The sequence below is a fragment of the Piliocolobus tephrosceles genome, chromosome 19 (genome assembly GCF_002776525.5).
Source record: "Piliocolobus tephrosceles isolate RC106 chromosome 19, ASM277652v3, whole genome shotgun sequence".
Lineage (NCBI taxonomy): Eukaryota > Metazoa > Chordata > Mammalia > Primates > Cercopithecidae > Piliocolobus > Piliocolobus tephrosceles.
The window spans coordinates 37,804,812-37,820,171 of record NC_045452.1 but is presented as its reverse complement, the minus strand read 5'-3'; the positions used below and the strand labels follow the sequence as shown (position 1 = coordinate 37,820,171).

The window sequence follows — 15,360 nt, the reverse complement described above, 5'->3', positions numbered from 1 at the left end:
TTTGTAGAAATTGAAAAGTTTATCCTAAAATTCATATGGAAATTCAAGAGACCCAAATAACAAAAACAGTCTTGAAAAAGAACAAAGTTGCAGGGCTCACATGTCCCAATTTCAAAACATAACACAAAGCTGCTGTGATTGAGATCATGTCACTCTGGCATAAAGATAGGCATACAGAGAAATTAAATAGAATTTAGACTCCAGCAGATGTGCATGTTCTCACATTTTTGATCAATTCACTTTAGACAAGAGTGCCAAGATTATTGAACGGGGAATGAATCATCTCTTCAACAAATGGTATTGGGAAAGCTGGATATTCACATGGAAAAGAATAGATTTGGACCCTACCTCAAACTATATACAAAAATTAAGTAACAGTAAATCGAATATGTAAATTGAAGGGCTAACACTATTAATCTCTTAGAGGAAAACAGAGGCATAAATTTTTGTGACTTTGGTTTAAGCAATGGTTTCTTAGTTATGACACCACTAACAACAAAAGAAGGAGAATAAAATACTTCAAACAGAATAAAATACCTAGGAATCCAACTTACAGGGGATGTGAAAGTCCTCTTCAAGGAGAACTACAAACCACTGCTCAACGAAATAAAAGAGGACACAAACAAATGGAAGAACATTCCATGCTCATGGATAGAAAGAATCAATATCGTGAAAATGGCCATACTGCCCAAGGTCATTTATAGATTCAGTGACATCCCCATTAAGCTACCAATGACTTTCTTTGCAGAATTGGGAAAAACTACTTTAAAGTTCATATGGAACCAAAAAAGAGCCCACATTGCCAAGACAATCCTCAGCCAAAAGAACAAAGCTGGAGGCATCACACTACCTGACTTCAAACTATGCTACAAGGCTACAGTAACCAAAACAGCATAGTAGTTGTACCAAAACAGACATATAGACCAATGGAACAGAACAGAGCCCTCAGAAATAATACCACACATCTACAACCATCTGATCTTTGACAAACCTGACAAAAACAAGAAATGGGGAAAGGATTCCCTATTTAATAAATGGTGCTGGGAAAACTGGCTAGTCATATGTAGAAAGCTGAAAGTGGATCCCTTCCTTACACCTTGTACAAAAATTAATTCAAGATGGATTAAAGACTTAAATGTTAGACCTAAAGCCATAAAAACCCTAGAAGAAAACCTAGGCATTACCATTCAGGACATAGGCATGGGCAAGGACTTCATGTCTAAAACACCAAAAGCAATGACAACAAAAGCCAAAATTGACAAATGGGATTTAATTAAACTAAAGAACTTCTACACAGCAAAAGAAAGTACCATCAGAGTGAGCAGGCAACCTACAGAATGGGAGAAAATTTTTGCAATCTGTTCATCTGACAAAGGACTAATATCCAGAATCTACAAAGAACTCAAACAAATTTACAAGAAAAAAACGACCCCATCAAAAAGTGGGCGAAGGATATGAACAGACACTTCTCAAAAGAAGACATTTATGTAGCCAACAGACACATGAAAAAATGCTCGTTATCACTGGTCATCAGAGAAATGCAAATCAAAACCACAATGATATACCATCTCACACCAATTAGAATGGCAATCATTAAAAAGTCAGGAAACAACAGGTGCTGGAGAGGATGTGGAGAAATAGGAACGCTTTTACACTGTTGGTGGGACTGTAAACTAGTTCAACTATTGTGGAAGACAGTGTGGTGATTCCTCAAGGATCTAGAACTAGAAATACCATTTGACCCAGCCATCCCATTACTGGGGATATACCCAAAGGATTATAAATCATGCTGCTATAAAGACACATGCACACGTATGTTTATTGCGGCATTATTCACAATAGCAAAGACTTGGAACCAACCCAAATGTCCATCAATGATAGACTGGATTAAGAAAATGTGGCACATATACACCATGGAATACTATGCAGCCATAAAAAAGGATGAGTGCATGTCCTTTGTAGGGACATGGATGAAGCTGGAAATCATCATTCTTAGCAAACTATCACAAGAACAGAAAACCAAACACTGCATGTTCTCACTCATAGGTGGGAATTGAACAATGAGAACACTTGGACACAGGAAGGGGAACATCACACACCGGGGCCTGTCGTGGGGTAGGGGGAGGGAGAAGGGATAGCATTAGGAGATATACCTAATGTAAATGATGAGTTAATGGGTGCAGCACATCAACATGGCACATGTATACATATGTAACAAACCTGCCTGTTGTGCACATGTACCCTAGAACTTAAAGTATAATAAAAAAGAAAAAGAAAGAAAAGTAAGTTGCCCTTCAGCAAATTAAAGCTTTTGTCCTTCCAGCAAAAGAATCTATCAACTGAATAAACAGACAACCTTTAGAATGGGAGAAAATTTTTGCAAATTATGTATCTAACAAAGGTCTAATATCCAGCATCTATAAGGAACTTAAACAAATTTACCAAAAAAAATCCCATTAAAAAGACAAAGGGCATGAACAGACGTTTCTCAAAAGAAGACATTCAAGTGGCCATCAAGCGTATGAAAAAAAGCTCAGCATCACTGATCATTAGAGAAATGCACATCAAAACCACAATGGGATGCCATCTCACACCAGTCAGTATGGCTATTATTAAAAAGTCATAAAATAACAGATGCTGGCAAGGTTGTAGAGAAAAAAGGATGCTTTTACACTGTTGGTGGAAGTGTAAATTAGTTCAACCTTTGTGGAAGACGTGGCAATTCCTCAGAGACTTAAAGACAGAAATACTATTGGACCAGCAGTCCCCTTACTGGGAATATTCCTAACAAATTATATTTGTTATAAATAAAATTTAATATTCAAAAAACAAAGGAATGTAAATTGTTATTTCATAAAGACACATGAACACATATGTTCATTACAAAACTATTCACAATAGCAAAGACATGGGGTCAACCCAAATGCCCATTGAAGATAGACTGGATAAAGAAAATGTGATACATATACATCATGAAATAATATGCAACCATAAAAAAGAATGAGATAATGTTCTTTGCAGGGACATGGGACATGTATGGAGCTGGAGGCCATTATCTTTAGCAAACTAATGCAGGAACAGAAAATCAAGTGTCACATGATCCCACTGATAAGTAGGAGCTAAATGATGAAAACACACTATCACATAGAGGGGAACAACACACAACAGAGGGGCCTATCAGAGGCTGGAAGGTGGGAGGAGGGAGAGAATCAGGAAAAATAACTAATGGATACTAGGCTTAATACCTGGGTGATGAAATAATCTGTACAACAAACCCCCATGATGCATGTTTACCTATGGAACAAACCTGCACATCCTGCACATGTACCCCTGAACTTAAAGGAAAAAAAAAAAAAAAACACTTTTGTGCTTCAAAGGACACCTTCTAGAAAGTGAAAGATAAACCACAGAATGGGAGAAAATATTTGCAAATAAGGGACCTGAATCTAGAATACATAAAGAACTCTTACAACTCAATAATAAAAAGACAACCCAATTTAAAAATGGACAAAGATCTGAATAGATGTTACTTTAAAGAAGATATACAAATGGTCAATAAGCACATGAAAAGAAACTCAACATCATTCGTTTTCAGAAAAACACAAAACCATAATGAGATACCCCCTAACACTTACTAGGTTGGCTATGATTTTTAAAAAGACATAATATGAAGTGCTGGTGAGAATATGGAGAAATTAGAACCCTCATGCCCTAGTGGAGGAAATGTAAAATGGTACAGCTGCTTTGGGAAACATTCTGGCAGTTCCTCAAAAAGTTAAACATACAGTGACCCTATGACCCAACAATTCCACTTGTTTGTATATACCCAAGAGAATGAAAACATAGGTCCACACAGAAACTTGTGCACACGTAACAACATTATTTATAATAGCCAAAAAAGGGAATCAACCCAAATGTCTGATGTGGGTAAGAACTGTATATATAAAATATGGTATAGCCATACAATGGAATATATTGAAATAACATAAAGTTCTGATACATGCTACAATATGGATGAACCTTGAAAACAGGCTAAGTGAAACAAACAAACACACACAAAAGGTCACATATTGTGTGATTCCATTTATATGAAATTTCCAGAATGAGAGGATCCACAGAGTCAGAAAGGAGATTTGTGGCTGCCTAGGGTGGGGGAAAAGGAGATTCATGGCTGCTAATGGGTACATGGCTTCTTGTTTGGGTGATGAAGATGTTTTAAAATTGACCATGGTGATGGTTGCACAGCTCTGTGACCATACTAAAACCATTGAATTATACACTTTACATTGGTGGATTTTATATTGTGTGAATTATATCCCAGTAAAGCTGTTATATAAAAAGGAATATATTACTAGAATTCCAAGGTTATTAATAAAATGCACCTTACTTTATTTAAGCATCAAGTTAAGGTGCTCTATTATCTGTGAAAGAGTTGAAGATAGGCCAGGCGCGGTGGCTCACGCCTGTAATCCCAGCACTTTGGGAGGCCGAGACGGGTGGATCACAAGGTCAGGAGATCGAGACCATCCTAGCTAACACGGTGAAACCCCGTCTCTGCTAAAAATACAAAAATTAGCTGGGTGCTGTGGCGGGCGCCTGTAGTCCCAGCTACACAGGAGGCTGAGGCAGGAGAATGGCGTGAACCCGGGAGGCGGAGCTTGCAGTGAGTGGAGATCGCAGCATTGCACTCCAGCCTGGGCGACAGAGCGAGACTCCGTCTCAAAAAAAAAAAACAAGATTTGAAGATATAGAGGACTAAACCCACTTCAGGATGAATACACATTTGCTGAGCAAGGAACTCTGCAAGAACTCTGGGAAAAAAAATACATACACACACACACACACACATATATAAACATGTAGTTTTATCCCCAGAATGGAAAACTAAACATTAGAGCTTTACTGTCCAACATGATACCTACTAGCTAAATTTACTTAATTTATACTTAAATTCATTAAAATTAAATAGAATTCAAATTTTGGTTTATCAGTTGCACTATTCAGGTTTAAAGTACAGATGCTCTTCAGCTTGCATCCCAATAAAAGCATCGTATTTGAAAATATTGTAAACTGAAAATGCATTTAGCATACCTAACCTATCAAAGATAGCTTAGCTTAGCTTACCTTAAACATGCTCAAAACACTTAACAGTAGACTGCAGTTGGCAAAATCACCTAACACAAAGCCTATTTTACAATAAAGTGTTGAGTGTCTCATGGAATTACTGAACACTGTACTGGAAGTGAAACACAGAATGGTTGTGTGGGTCCTCGGAGTATAGTTTCTACTGAATGCATTACCTCCTTTGCACCATTATAAAGTCAAACCACCATGAGTTGGGGATCATCTGTACTCCATAACCCACTGTGGCTATGGGCTATTCCACCAAATAGGTAGATTAGAGAATATTTCCATCATTGCAGAAAGTTCTACAGCCGTATTAACAACTGCTTCAAATATTATTAAAAAACAGGGTATAAATGTACGGTTAGAAGAAATAAAACACAGTGTTCAATAGATCATTAGAGCACCCATAGTTTAAAATCATCTATCATACATTTCAAAATAGAGGAGAATAATTTGAATGTATCTCTCATAAAGAAAAAGTAACTTAAGGTGATGGATATCCCAGTTACCCTGATTTGATCTTTACACATGATATGGATATATCACATTATCACATATACCCCAAAAATATGTACATCTATTATATATTAATTTAAATTTAAAAACATATTATTAAGAAATGTATTGGAAATCAAACACCCAGCTTTGGTTGGAGCAAATTCACATCTAGGAAGTGGTTGTGTCTGCTCACAGCTGACACTGTTTAAATACTTGTTTATTAGATTAATGAATAAATAAAACTCTTCTTTTCTCTACGCAGATCAACCACTCTGATACTAAGAACAACAGATATTCTGGCTGGCCTGCAGAGATCCAGATAGAAGGCTGCATACTCAAAGAACCAAGCTGACACTGCAGGGTCCTTAATAAATGTGTTCTGTATAAACAAATGCAGCTGGAATCGCTCAACAATCTTATATTTCTAAATCCAACAGTCCATATTTGATGAGTATTTTGGGTTTGTTGTAAACCAATGAACATTTGCTAGTTGTATCAAATCTTGGTACACAGTATTTTTATACCAATATTTTATATAGTGAAGATGTCAGTTAGCAGGAAACTAAAACTAATGGAAAATTCTTAAAGGTAATGATGTGATTCAAGCTGGAAAGAGGGTTGGAAGAAACAGCTTGTCCAGGTGGAGCTATGTTACGATCAGATCTAAGTGTGACCCCTGTGTGGTCCAGACAGCTCTGCAGAGAGAAAACCTTTATTCCATTATCACCAAGCACCTCCTAGTTTCCGACAGTCGCCTCCTTCTGCTGGGAGAATTAGCAGCAGTTCTGAGGGCTTAGGTAACATCCTTGGTCAACTCAAGTGGAGCTCTTGCAGTCTTCCTGTGGGCCTGTGAATGTATTCATTCATTCCACAACCCTGGGTACCTCCCACCTCTGGTACTGGCGGTACAGTACACAGTCCCTGCCTTCATGCCAGGCTGTTGAGCTCTCAGGAGGGCAACCGAACGCCTCACTCTCTAGAAGATGCAGCAGTACATCCAAGAGTCCAGGATGTTCCACACCTGCTGAAACGGTGGGTCAGATGACGAGTGTGATTCGGGGCTAAGAAAATAGAGTCACTGGGGCCAGCAGTCGGTGCCAGGTGTCCATTCTCACCTCTTTCCCGGGCCTGGCCCCAGAAGAGCTAGGAGACTTTGGTGCCAGGTTAATACTGCTTCTCTGAGCCTCTATATCTCATCTGTAAAATAAAAGAGTTGGGATAGATGAATGGTTTCCAAGCCCTTTTTGTTGGCAGGACTCCTTTTTAAAACATGGTGCTACATGGCACCCTGATTTCCAGCATTCTCACAGTAACAAACTGCCCCAAGTCTCAGTGGCTTATAAGAGCACTGATTTCTTGTTTGTGTTAGTGTGGCCACAGGCCAGCCACGGCTGAGCCCTAGGTGTGAAAAGCCAGGCTGAAGGGATGTCCCCTGTCAGGTATGAAAGCCAGGGGGGGAACAGAAATCCAGCCTCCAAGCCTCACCAAGCTCCTGGTCTGATGTGTCAGCCCCACTTGCTCACATCCTAAGGCCCCAAACGTGGGAGTCGCCAGGTCAGTGAGGCCAGAGGATGTCAACCCCTCCCTCAGGGGCCCCAGCAAACCATGGGCAGTGTGGCTGTGGGCTGCATGACGGCCCTCTTCCAGGGAAGGGGGTGGCCACTGTGAGTGGAGATGCAATGACCTGATGACTGCTGAGAGCCAAGCAGTGCTCTAGCTCAGGGAGGAGCATCACCCAGCCTACGAGCCCTGCCCTGGGCAGAGGCCCCTCAGGGAGCCTGGTGTCTGCAAGGGAGGCTGCAAACCATTGAATGGGGTCATGGCTCAGATCCCAGTAGAGGCTGAACTGTATCCCCCAAAATTTCATCTGCTGAAGTCCTAATCCCCAGGATCTCAGAATGCAATCTTATTTGAAAACAGGTTAAGTGCAGATGCCGTCAGTAAGGATCAAATGGTCCTAGAGTAGGGTGGGCGGGCCCCCACCTATCAGGACTGGTGTTCTTATAAAAAGGAGAAATTTGGACCCACCCACCCAGAGACTGGGATGATGCACCTGTATGCCAAGCAACACCCCAAATCACCAGCAAACCATGGGAAGCTGGAGAGAGGCCTGGAACAGCGTCTCCCCTAGAGACTTCCAAGGGAGCACAGTCCTTCTGACACCTCGATTTGGAACTTCTGGCCTCCAGAGCTGTGAGACCAGAGACCTCTGCTGTTTAGGCTACTCAGGTATGGTTCTTCGTGATGGCAGCCCCACAAAACTAATATAGGCCCTGGTAAGTACTAAGCTCTTGGTATGCATAGACATTTTTGTGTATGAAAAAAGGAAGGCAGTACATTTTTATTCTGGCCGAAATTGCTATATTTTTGTAGCATCGTTGATCTTAGTTCACTGTCATGGAATAGGCCTCAGGGGCACTCCTGGCCAGGCATCGCCCAGGGATCCAGCTTTGGGCTGTGAAGTTCTTGTGACCACGGCCCCTCCTACCCAGTGATGGCCCCTTGGACCTCTGCTGTCCCTGCAGATCACTGCTGCGTCTGCGCCCGGGGCACAGGACTGTGAATTGCCATTCATTTCCACATCCTGTTGATGTTTCCCTACAATGTGGTCTTCAGTGTGGAGACTGTCATTCCATCTCTGAAGGTGCTAGGCCCTGCCAGCCCCCAGCCCAGTCCCCCACCAGTGGACACCATGCAAGGGGGCTGGCCACGTCAGAGTCACATTCCCTGTCCGATATGGACCCTGCTGGTCACCGCTCACACGCGCCCTGTGACAGGATCATGATGATTTAACCCAGTGAAACTGGTGAGGCACAGAGAGGCTAAGGACCAAAGAGCCAGGCTGGGTGCAGTGGCTCACAACCAAATTCCCAGCACTTTGGGGGGCCAAGATGGGCGGATCATTTGAGGTCAGGAGTTCATGACCAACCTGGCCAACATGGTAAAACCTCATCTCTACTAAAAGTACAAAACAAATTAGCTGGGCATGGTGGGACTTGCTATAATCCCAGCTACTTGGGAGGCTGAGGTGGGAGGATCGCTTGAACCTGGGAGGCCGAGGTTGCAGTGAGCAGATATCTCAACACTGCACTCCAGCCTGGGCAACAGAGTGAGACTCCATCTCCAACAAACAAAAAAGAAACAGAGCGAGGTCACACGGACAATAGAGGGTGGAGTTCCACTCCAAGGTGCACCTGCTGCTCCTGTGCTCGGCTGGGAGGGACACACCCCAGGTAAGAACCCTGCTTGTCTACAGCGCTTCACCATTGCCTTTGTCCTGTTAATCCAGGGAAGCATTTAAATGCTTGATGTCTCCTACTGTGACTGGAGAGGCCATGGGAGAGTGGATGCATGCTGGCTCTAGATGGCTCCACGTGCTGCAGGTGCTTCCAGGTGGCCAGAAACTTCATCAGCACACAAAGGCGCTGTGCTTTCCATATAGTCAGTGTGCCAGAGCAGGAGGCGAGCACTGGGGCTTCTAGACTTCACCTCTTTACCAAGCTGCACACTGTAACGCTCCCTGATGTGCAGCTGAGGAAAGATCTCCACCCGGCGGCTGGGACCAAGGCCCGAGCAGCAGCATCTTTTCCAGCCCTGGCCCCGGCCTCGGCCTCTGTGCTTGGATGCTGCGTGGGACATTCATTCACCCTCAGGGCTTAGCACTGAGAACACAAGAACTCTGTCCTTGAAGTTTGCATGCACAGGTACCTCTGGTCCTTCCCAGGGTGGCTGGTGAGGGGCGTGCAGGAGGGGGATACTGCTTTGACGGAGGGTGGAGGGTCCCCAGAGTTGGCCCAAACTGCTCATGTCCCTCTGTCCGGCTTCTCTGAGGCCTTTCTTTGTGACTTCCTTGAAGCAGTAGGCCGGTCCAGGCCCTGTTGTGAAAGACATTCCTAGTGAAACCAAATGTCATATCACGCTGCCAAGTCTGAGATTCAAATTCCTCCCGTCACTCCTCAGCATCTGTCCCGGGCTCTCGGGAAGAGAAGTGGTCCAGGGATAGGTGATCCTGATGATGATCTGGCATTCATATTTCTAATGCCAAGGTTTTGAAAAATATTTTTAAGTTCCTAAATATCTTCTGTAAAGCTGAGCCTGCGCTCAAGGGAAGTCATTACAATGACTTAGCAAAGAGGTGCTCAGGATTTTTTTTTTTTTTTAATGCGTAAAGTCGATTTTTGTTTGGGAGAGGATCACGGGTGGAAAGGAGAGCTGAGAGCCTACTTCCTCCCTCCCAGCCATCACTGCCAGTCTCAGGAGGCTTGGTCCCCTCCCCGGTGTCTGGAAGGCTCTTCCTGGAGGTTCCCAGACTTCTTGGCTCCGGTGAGGGGAATGCCTGGCCCTCCTTGACTTTGGTCACAGAGTAGGAAGCCTTAGGGAGCACGCAGTTGTGCACCTTCACTTTTGCAGTGAAAAGTAACTGAGGACCAGAAAGATGACATGCAGCCCGCGTGGGGCTGAGTTCTGGAGCCTGGGGTTTGTCCTGGGGCCTCCTTATCTCCAATGGGAAGAAAACCGTCTTGGCTATGAGTCGGGGATCTCAGGCACAGGTGCTTGCAGAAAGCTGTTGACCCTCCTTCTTTGGGTTTTCCGCACCTAACAAGGGGAGACGTGACATTTGTCAGGTGCGGCTCAGGCATGAAGCTAAGCAGGACAGTTCAGCGCGTTGAGATCATGTACCTGAGAGCATGTCCCTGGGCTGTAACAGCAGTGCATCTGTGAGGTCCGATACCCGAACCACACATGGCTATTAATTCAAATTACATGGAATTCAAAGTCCGGTCCCTTGGTCACGGTAATCACATTTCAGAGCCACACAGGTGGTACTGGATGGCTCTGTTATGGCAGAGCCTTCCAGTGACCAAGCCACTCTGAGCTGCCCCCATGCCAGCCTCCCCTGGAATCTGTTAGCAATGCTGATTCTCAGGCCCAGCCCAGACCTGATAGATCAGACTCTCCGGCAGGGTTGGGGGAACTGCCATCCCGTCTCCACAGCTCTCCCAGGATTTGGATGCAGCTCGAGTTTGAGGACCACTCTCTGAGTCATCTGGAGAGCACGCTGATAACTCAGTTTCATTTCTGTGGCCAGATCAAGTAGTTTCATTTCTCTCCCTGTTTGTTGGTGACGGAGCAGGGGAGGGAGTGGTTCACACGCCACATAAAAGTGAAGTAGAGGAAAGGGAAGAGACGATTTCTCCATCCTGGACGTGCAGCGGTAAGAACGGGGCCAGTGCAGGGAGGGCTGCTTTGTGTCTGATGCACAGCAGATGCGCGTTTAAAAAATATTTCTCTAGTGACATGACGTCTGCTTGGTGAACGTGGCATGTGCTGGGAGTCAGGAACCGTAAAGATAAGATTCTGATGCTGCCTCTGGTGTGAGGTGCAGAAAGGGCCCATGTTGCCTCCAGCCCACAGTAGCCCTGTGCACAGAGAGACTCTGGAGGGGAAGTGGCTGGCCCTGGGGACAGGGTGGCCTCTATCCTGATCTGGCCAATAGTTGGGTGAACATAAAAGGGTGGTTTTTAGGACAGCTTTGCTAGGCGTTCTACAAAGTCTGGGGGTTGAATAAGGAGGGTTGTGCCCCAAAAGCTGTCTCGGAGGGCTTCAAGTGTTCCTTCTTTTGTGGTATTTGTGATGCTCTGACATGACCTTGGTGACGGTCATATGCTGGGAAATTGGCTGTCATGGGGCAGGGTGGGGCAGGGCGGAGGGTGGTGCCTGATTTCTAGACTTTGCGGATTCTCTTCTGTTCTCATGGTGTGAATGTTCCCACCGTGGCCAGTTCCCAGCCAGTAGGGGCCAACTCCAGCACTCTAGACCACTGTACCCTGGATCGCCTGCACTCTGGGGGCTGAAGTCCGTTTTATAATTGATACAGAGTGGAAAGGAGACATGATGGTATCAATGACACCTTTTTTTTTTCTTTTTCTTTTTTTTTTTTTTTTTTTTTTTAGCAAAGGTTTCGCTTTGTTCCCCGGGCTGGGGTGCAGTGGTGTGATCATGGCTGACTGCAGTCTCAAGCTCCTGGACTCAAAGGATCCTCCCACCTCAGCCTCCCAAGTAGCTGGGACTACAGGTGGGCACCACCACACCTGGTTCATTTTATTTTATTTTTTATTTTTGTAGAGACAAGGGCTCTCTATGTTGCCCAGGCTGGTCTCAAACTCACTTGCTCAAGAAGTCCTTACACCTCAACCTCCCAAAGCACTAGGATTACAGGCGTGAGCCACCCCATTCAGCTTTAATGACACCTTTTGAACACTGTTCTTTCTCATTTTGTATTTAGAATGTTGTCTGTAGCAGTTTAAAAAGATCAGCATTCCAAGCTATCTTTCCTCGCACCCTCTCCTCCTTTTACTCTGCTCTACTTCCCACCCCCAACCTCTGAAGCACTTTTGACTCCCTTCGGATGTGCGATTTTTTTTCTTTCTTTTTTTTTTTTTTTTTTTTTTTTCTTTTTTGAGACAGGGTCTTTGTGCTCTGTTTCCCAGGCTGGAGTGCAATGGTACTATAGTAGGACAAGCCGCAGACAAAACTCCTCAGACACAGGATTAAAGAAGGAAGAGGTTTTTTATTCGGCCGGGAGCGTCGGCAGACTCGCATATTAAGAGCCGAACTCCTTGAAAAAGAAATACTTGGCCTTTTTAAAGGCTAACAACTTTAAGGGGTCCACATGAAAGGGTCGTGATAAATCGAGCAAGCGTGGGAAACGTGACTGGGGGCTACATACATCAGGTAACAGAACAAAAAGTTTTACAATGCTTTTTTCTTATAGTGTCTGGAATCTACAGATAACACAAGTAGTTTAGGTAAGGGGTTGATGTTATTATTACTACTTTTTTTAACTCCTAGGGCCAGGTGGTGGTGTCAAGGTTGTCGGCTATTTATCTTACTTTTGTTTCTTTCTCTCTTTCCTCCTGTCTTGTGAACTAGGCAAGGTAGGGGGGAGGAGGGCAGCAGGAGTAGTAGTGGTCTCCTTCCTTATCCCCCGCTTTGAGAATTTTCACTAATTAGTGGGAGTTCTCACTTTTATTTTTACTTTTTGAGTCTCTTTGCAAGACAGAGTGATAGTGTTTTATGTAATACACTTATGCTGAAGTTTTCTGATGAACCATGATAGCTACAAAACCTTTTATTATTTGAAGCAGCAAGTGTAACACACAGGGGAGCAGCAAGCAAGTTTCTATTACTAGTAATATATTTATAATGAGGGTTTTAAATTTTTATAGCTGGAAACTATTTTCTAAATGAAGACCTAGGATCAAATCTGTGTTAAACCCGTACATTGCTAATTTTTTTTTTTTTTTTACACTTAGTCTTTCTTTCTCTTTTGCTCTTTCCCAGTTTTGTTCCTTGGTTACAGTTAACATACACCTTGGTGGCCACTTTTATAGACTAGGTAGTATTCATACCTGCAGCTTCTGCTTGATGTTACCCTGGGCTTGCTTTACAAATGAAGTATTCACTATATACTGATTTTCAGCAGGCTCAGGGTTAAATGGGGTGTAAAGCCAGAATGCTTTATAGAGACTCTTATAAAACTGACTCAGGCTCTTGTCAGCTCCTTGAAGCATTCCCGAAATCTTTTCTTACATTACTTGCTTTTTTCTACCAACTCTTAGCTTCTGCAGAAGTGCTTCTCAGTACCTCTGCAAACGCTGAAGCTGAGTTGCATTCTCTGGGTGTTTTTTTCCCTTTTTCCTAGAGTTTAACAGGCTCTTTTCTTTATATAATTCTCCATGCACTTGGAGGGTTAAACAGGCATTATACCGAGAGTCAGTGTAAATGTTTACAGTCTTACCTTCACTGAGTTCTAAGGCCCGAATTAAAGCAATGAGCTCAGCTTAACGACAGTGTCCAGGGTGACCACCACATATTCTGCACCTCTCTCTCCTTGTGGGTTGATGAAGCTGTTCCCGTCCACGTATAGCTCCCAGTCTACTGATGCCCAAGGCTGGTCCCAGAGATGAGGGCTGCTAGAGTACACTGGAGTCCAACACCTCTACACAGTCATGCTCGACAGGGCTCTAGCTGCCGGGAGCAAGGTGGCGGGTTCAGGGTGTTTCCAGTTTAGTAGATCAATGGTTGAAAAGGGCTAATAGATGAAAGTCTGCTGCTCCCATGGATGTAGGCCTGGTCATTATAATAGACAGGTCCTTGCGTCTCCCTGAGAGGCATTTGCGTAGCTCAAGCAAGACCAGATCTGAGATGGGCCACTTGACTATCTTGACTTCCTTCCTTGGCCTCTCGAGGCTCCGATCCTCCCCTTCGAGGTGAGACCTCGGGTGTGTTAGCTCCTGAATCTCATTTCTGAGGGGGTTGTTGGCTTTGGTAAAGCAGGGTAGGCTAGGACACATGGAGAAAGAATTTCTATTATCTCTGGCAGCTCCTGCAAAACTGGCTTCTCTTGCTGTTTCTGGGACTCCCTTTTTTAACTCTGTGTCTGCTGGCGAAGCTGCTCTTACTTTTACTTTTGGCTTTTTCTGCAATAAGCTGTTAAACAGAGCTAAATTTATGCTGATTTTGTCTATACTATATGTAACCATGAGTCAATATAAAGGAATTGATCTAGGTACACTGGCTGTCCTCCGACCCGTCACCACCTTAAATACATGGCCAGTTGTTCTCTGTCTATACTTCCTTCGGTGGGCCATCCAACACCAAAAGAGAGCAGTTCTAATTCACACAGAGATCTTAACCTCTAGGGGGTTAACTTAACTCTATAATCTCCTGCAAAACCTTTCTTAAGGTTCTGTAACATGCATTTTAATAGAGTAAGATTTGATGACTTTCCTTTTTTCTTTTTGAAATTTTTCTTTTTGAAATGTTTTAACACAGTTCCTAGTGGAGTGGGCTTACTTTGTGTCTGACCTATTTTTCTCTTGAGACAAAACATTCACACTACAAGAAGGACAGGGTAAAAGATCACTCACTCATCTAATTTACACTAAATCAAAATCAAAACTAAAACCAAAGTGTTGTTAAAGGCACACCTGTTCGTCAAGCAATTTAAGCCAAGTCAAAATCAGAACCAAAACCAAAGTGCCAATAAAGGCACTCCTGTTTATCAAGCAATTCATGTCAAAAACAAAACTAAACCAAAATATCAAGCCATTAATTCAAGTCAAGTCAAAAAAAAGCCAAAGTGCCGGTACAGGCACGCCGTGGGTGATCAGGCCACGCTTCCACTTAAATGGAGTGGGCAAGTTCCAAAGACCAGTCTTACCAAGTTTCAGATGTCCGGACTTAAAGCGCCAGCTCCTTCCCAGTGTTCAGCCACTGTGTTGATCCTCCACGGGGGCCTGCTGTGCACTGCTCTGACGAGGCGTTCCACCGGGGCAAATGCCTACCCAGGAGCGCTCTCAGGATCCACATGGCTCAAGCTGGCCAGAGTCTCAGCCTCCCAAGGCCAAGGCCAAGGCTAAGGGAGGACAGGACAGTTGTCTCTCTCACTCTTGAACAAGAGAGAGCTCCTGGATTCACCAGGAGAGCAAATTTGACTAGCTTGGACTTCTGCAAGGTAATTTGTTGTGATTGCATATTCACAAGACTAATACAATCTTAACATAATTTATTTATATTAAGGAGATTAAATAAGTCCATGGATATGTTCTTGAGTGAAATTTTATTTAAAAAAAAAACAGCGGAGACCTTTTCCATGGGATCATATTTTCTTTTGACACTCCTGGGAGGCAGGCAGGACCATGTTAAGTGGCTATTTTGCAGTGAATGATT

At 43.8% G+C, this 15,360-nt stretch overlaps 2 protein-coding genes and 1 long non-coding RNA gene across 5 annotated transcripts in view; 2 read left to right on the top strand and 1 right to left on the bottom strand.

The window, feature by feature from the left end:
• FAM3B (FAM3 metabolism regulating signaling molecule B) overlaps positions 1-6,465 on the top strand; it is a 51,990-nt gene extending 45,525 nt beyond the window's left edge. Inside the window, exon 8 of the mRNA XM_023191824.1 lies at positions 5,888-6,465. Within this exon, the coding sequence (XP_023047592.1) occupies positions 5,888-5,977 (90 nt within the window). The 3' untranslated portion in view covers positions 5,978-6,465. The remainder of the gene's footprint in view (positions 1-5,887) is intronic.
• On the bottom strand, positions 6,085-13,841 carry LOC116418536. Its single transcript, XR_004228628.1, has 2 exons — positions 13,427-13,841; positions 6,085-6,822 (listed from the first exon to the last, which is right to left on the bottom strand). It is a non-coding gene; the product is annotated as an uncharacterized LOC116418536 (long non-coding RNA).
• MX2 (MX dynamin like GTPase 2) overlaps positions 10,700-15,360 on the top strand; it is a 44,570-nt gene continuing 39,909 nt past the window's right edge. For 2 of the 3 annotated variants that reach the window (XM_023191778.1, XM_023191812.1), the window contains exon 1: positions 10,700-10,840. The gene's annotated coding sequence lies outside the window, so the exon portion shown is untranslated. Of the gene's footprint in view, positions 10,841-11,638; positions 11,702-15,360 lie in introns of those variants that run through there. The other variant, XM_023191786.1, reaches the window with a different exon arrangement.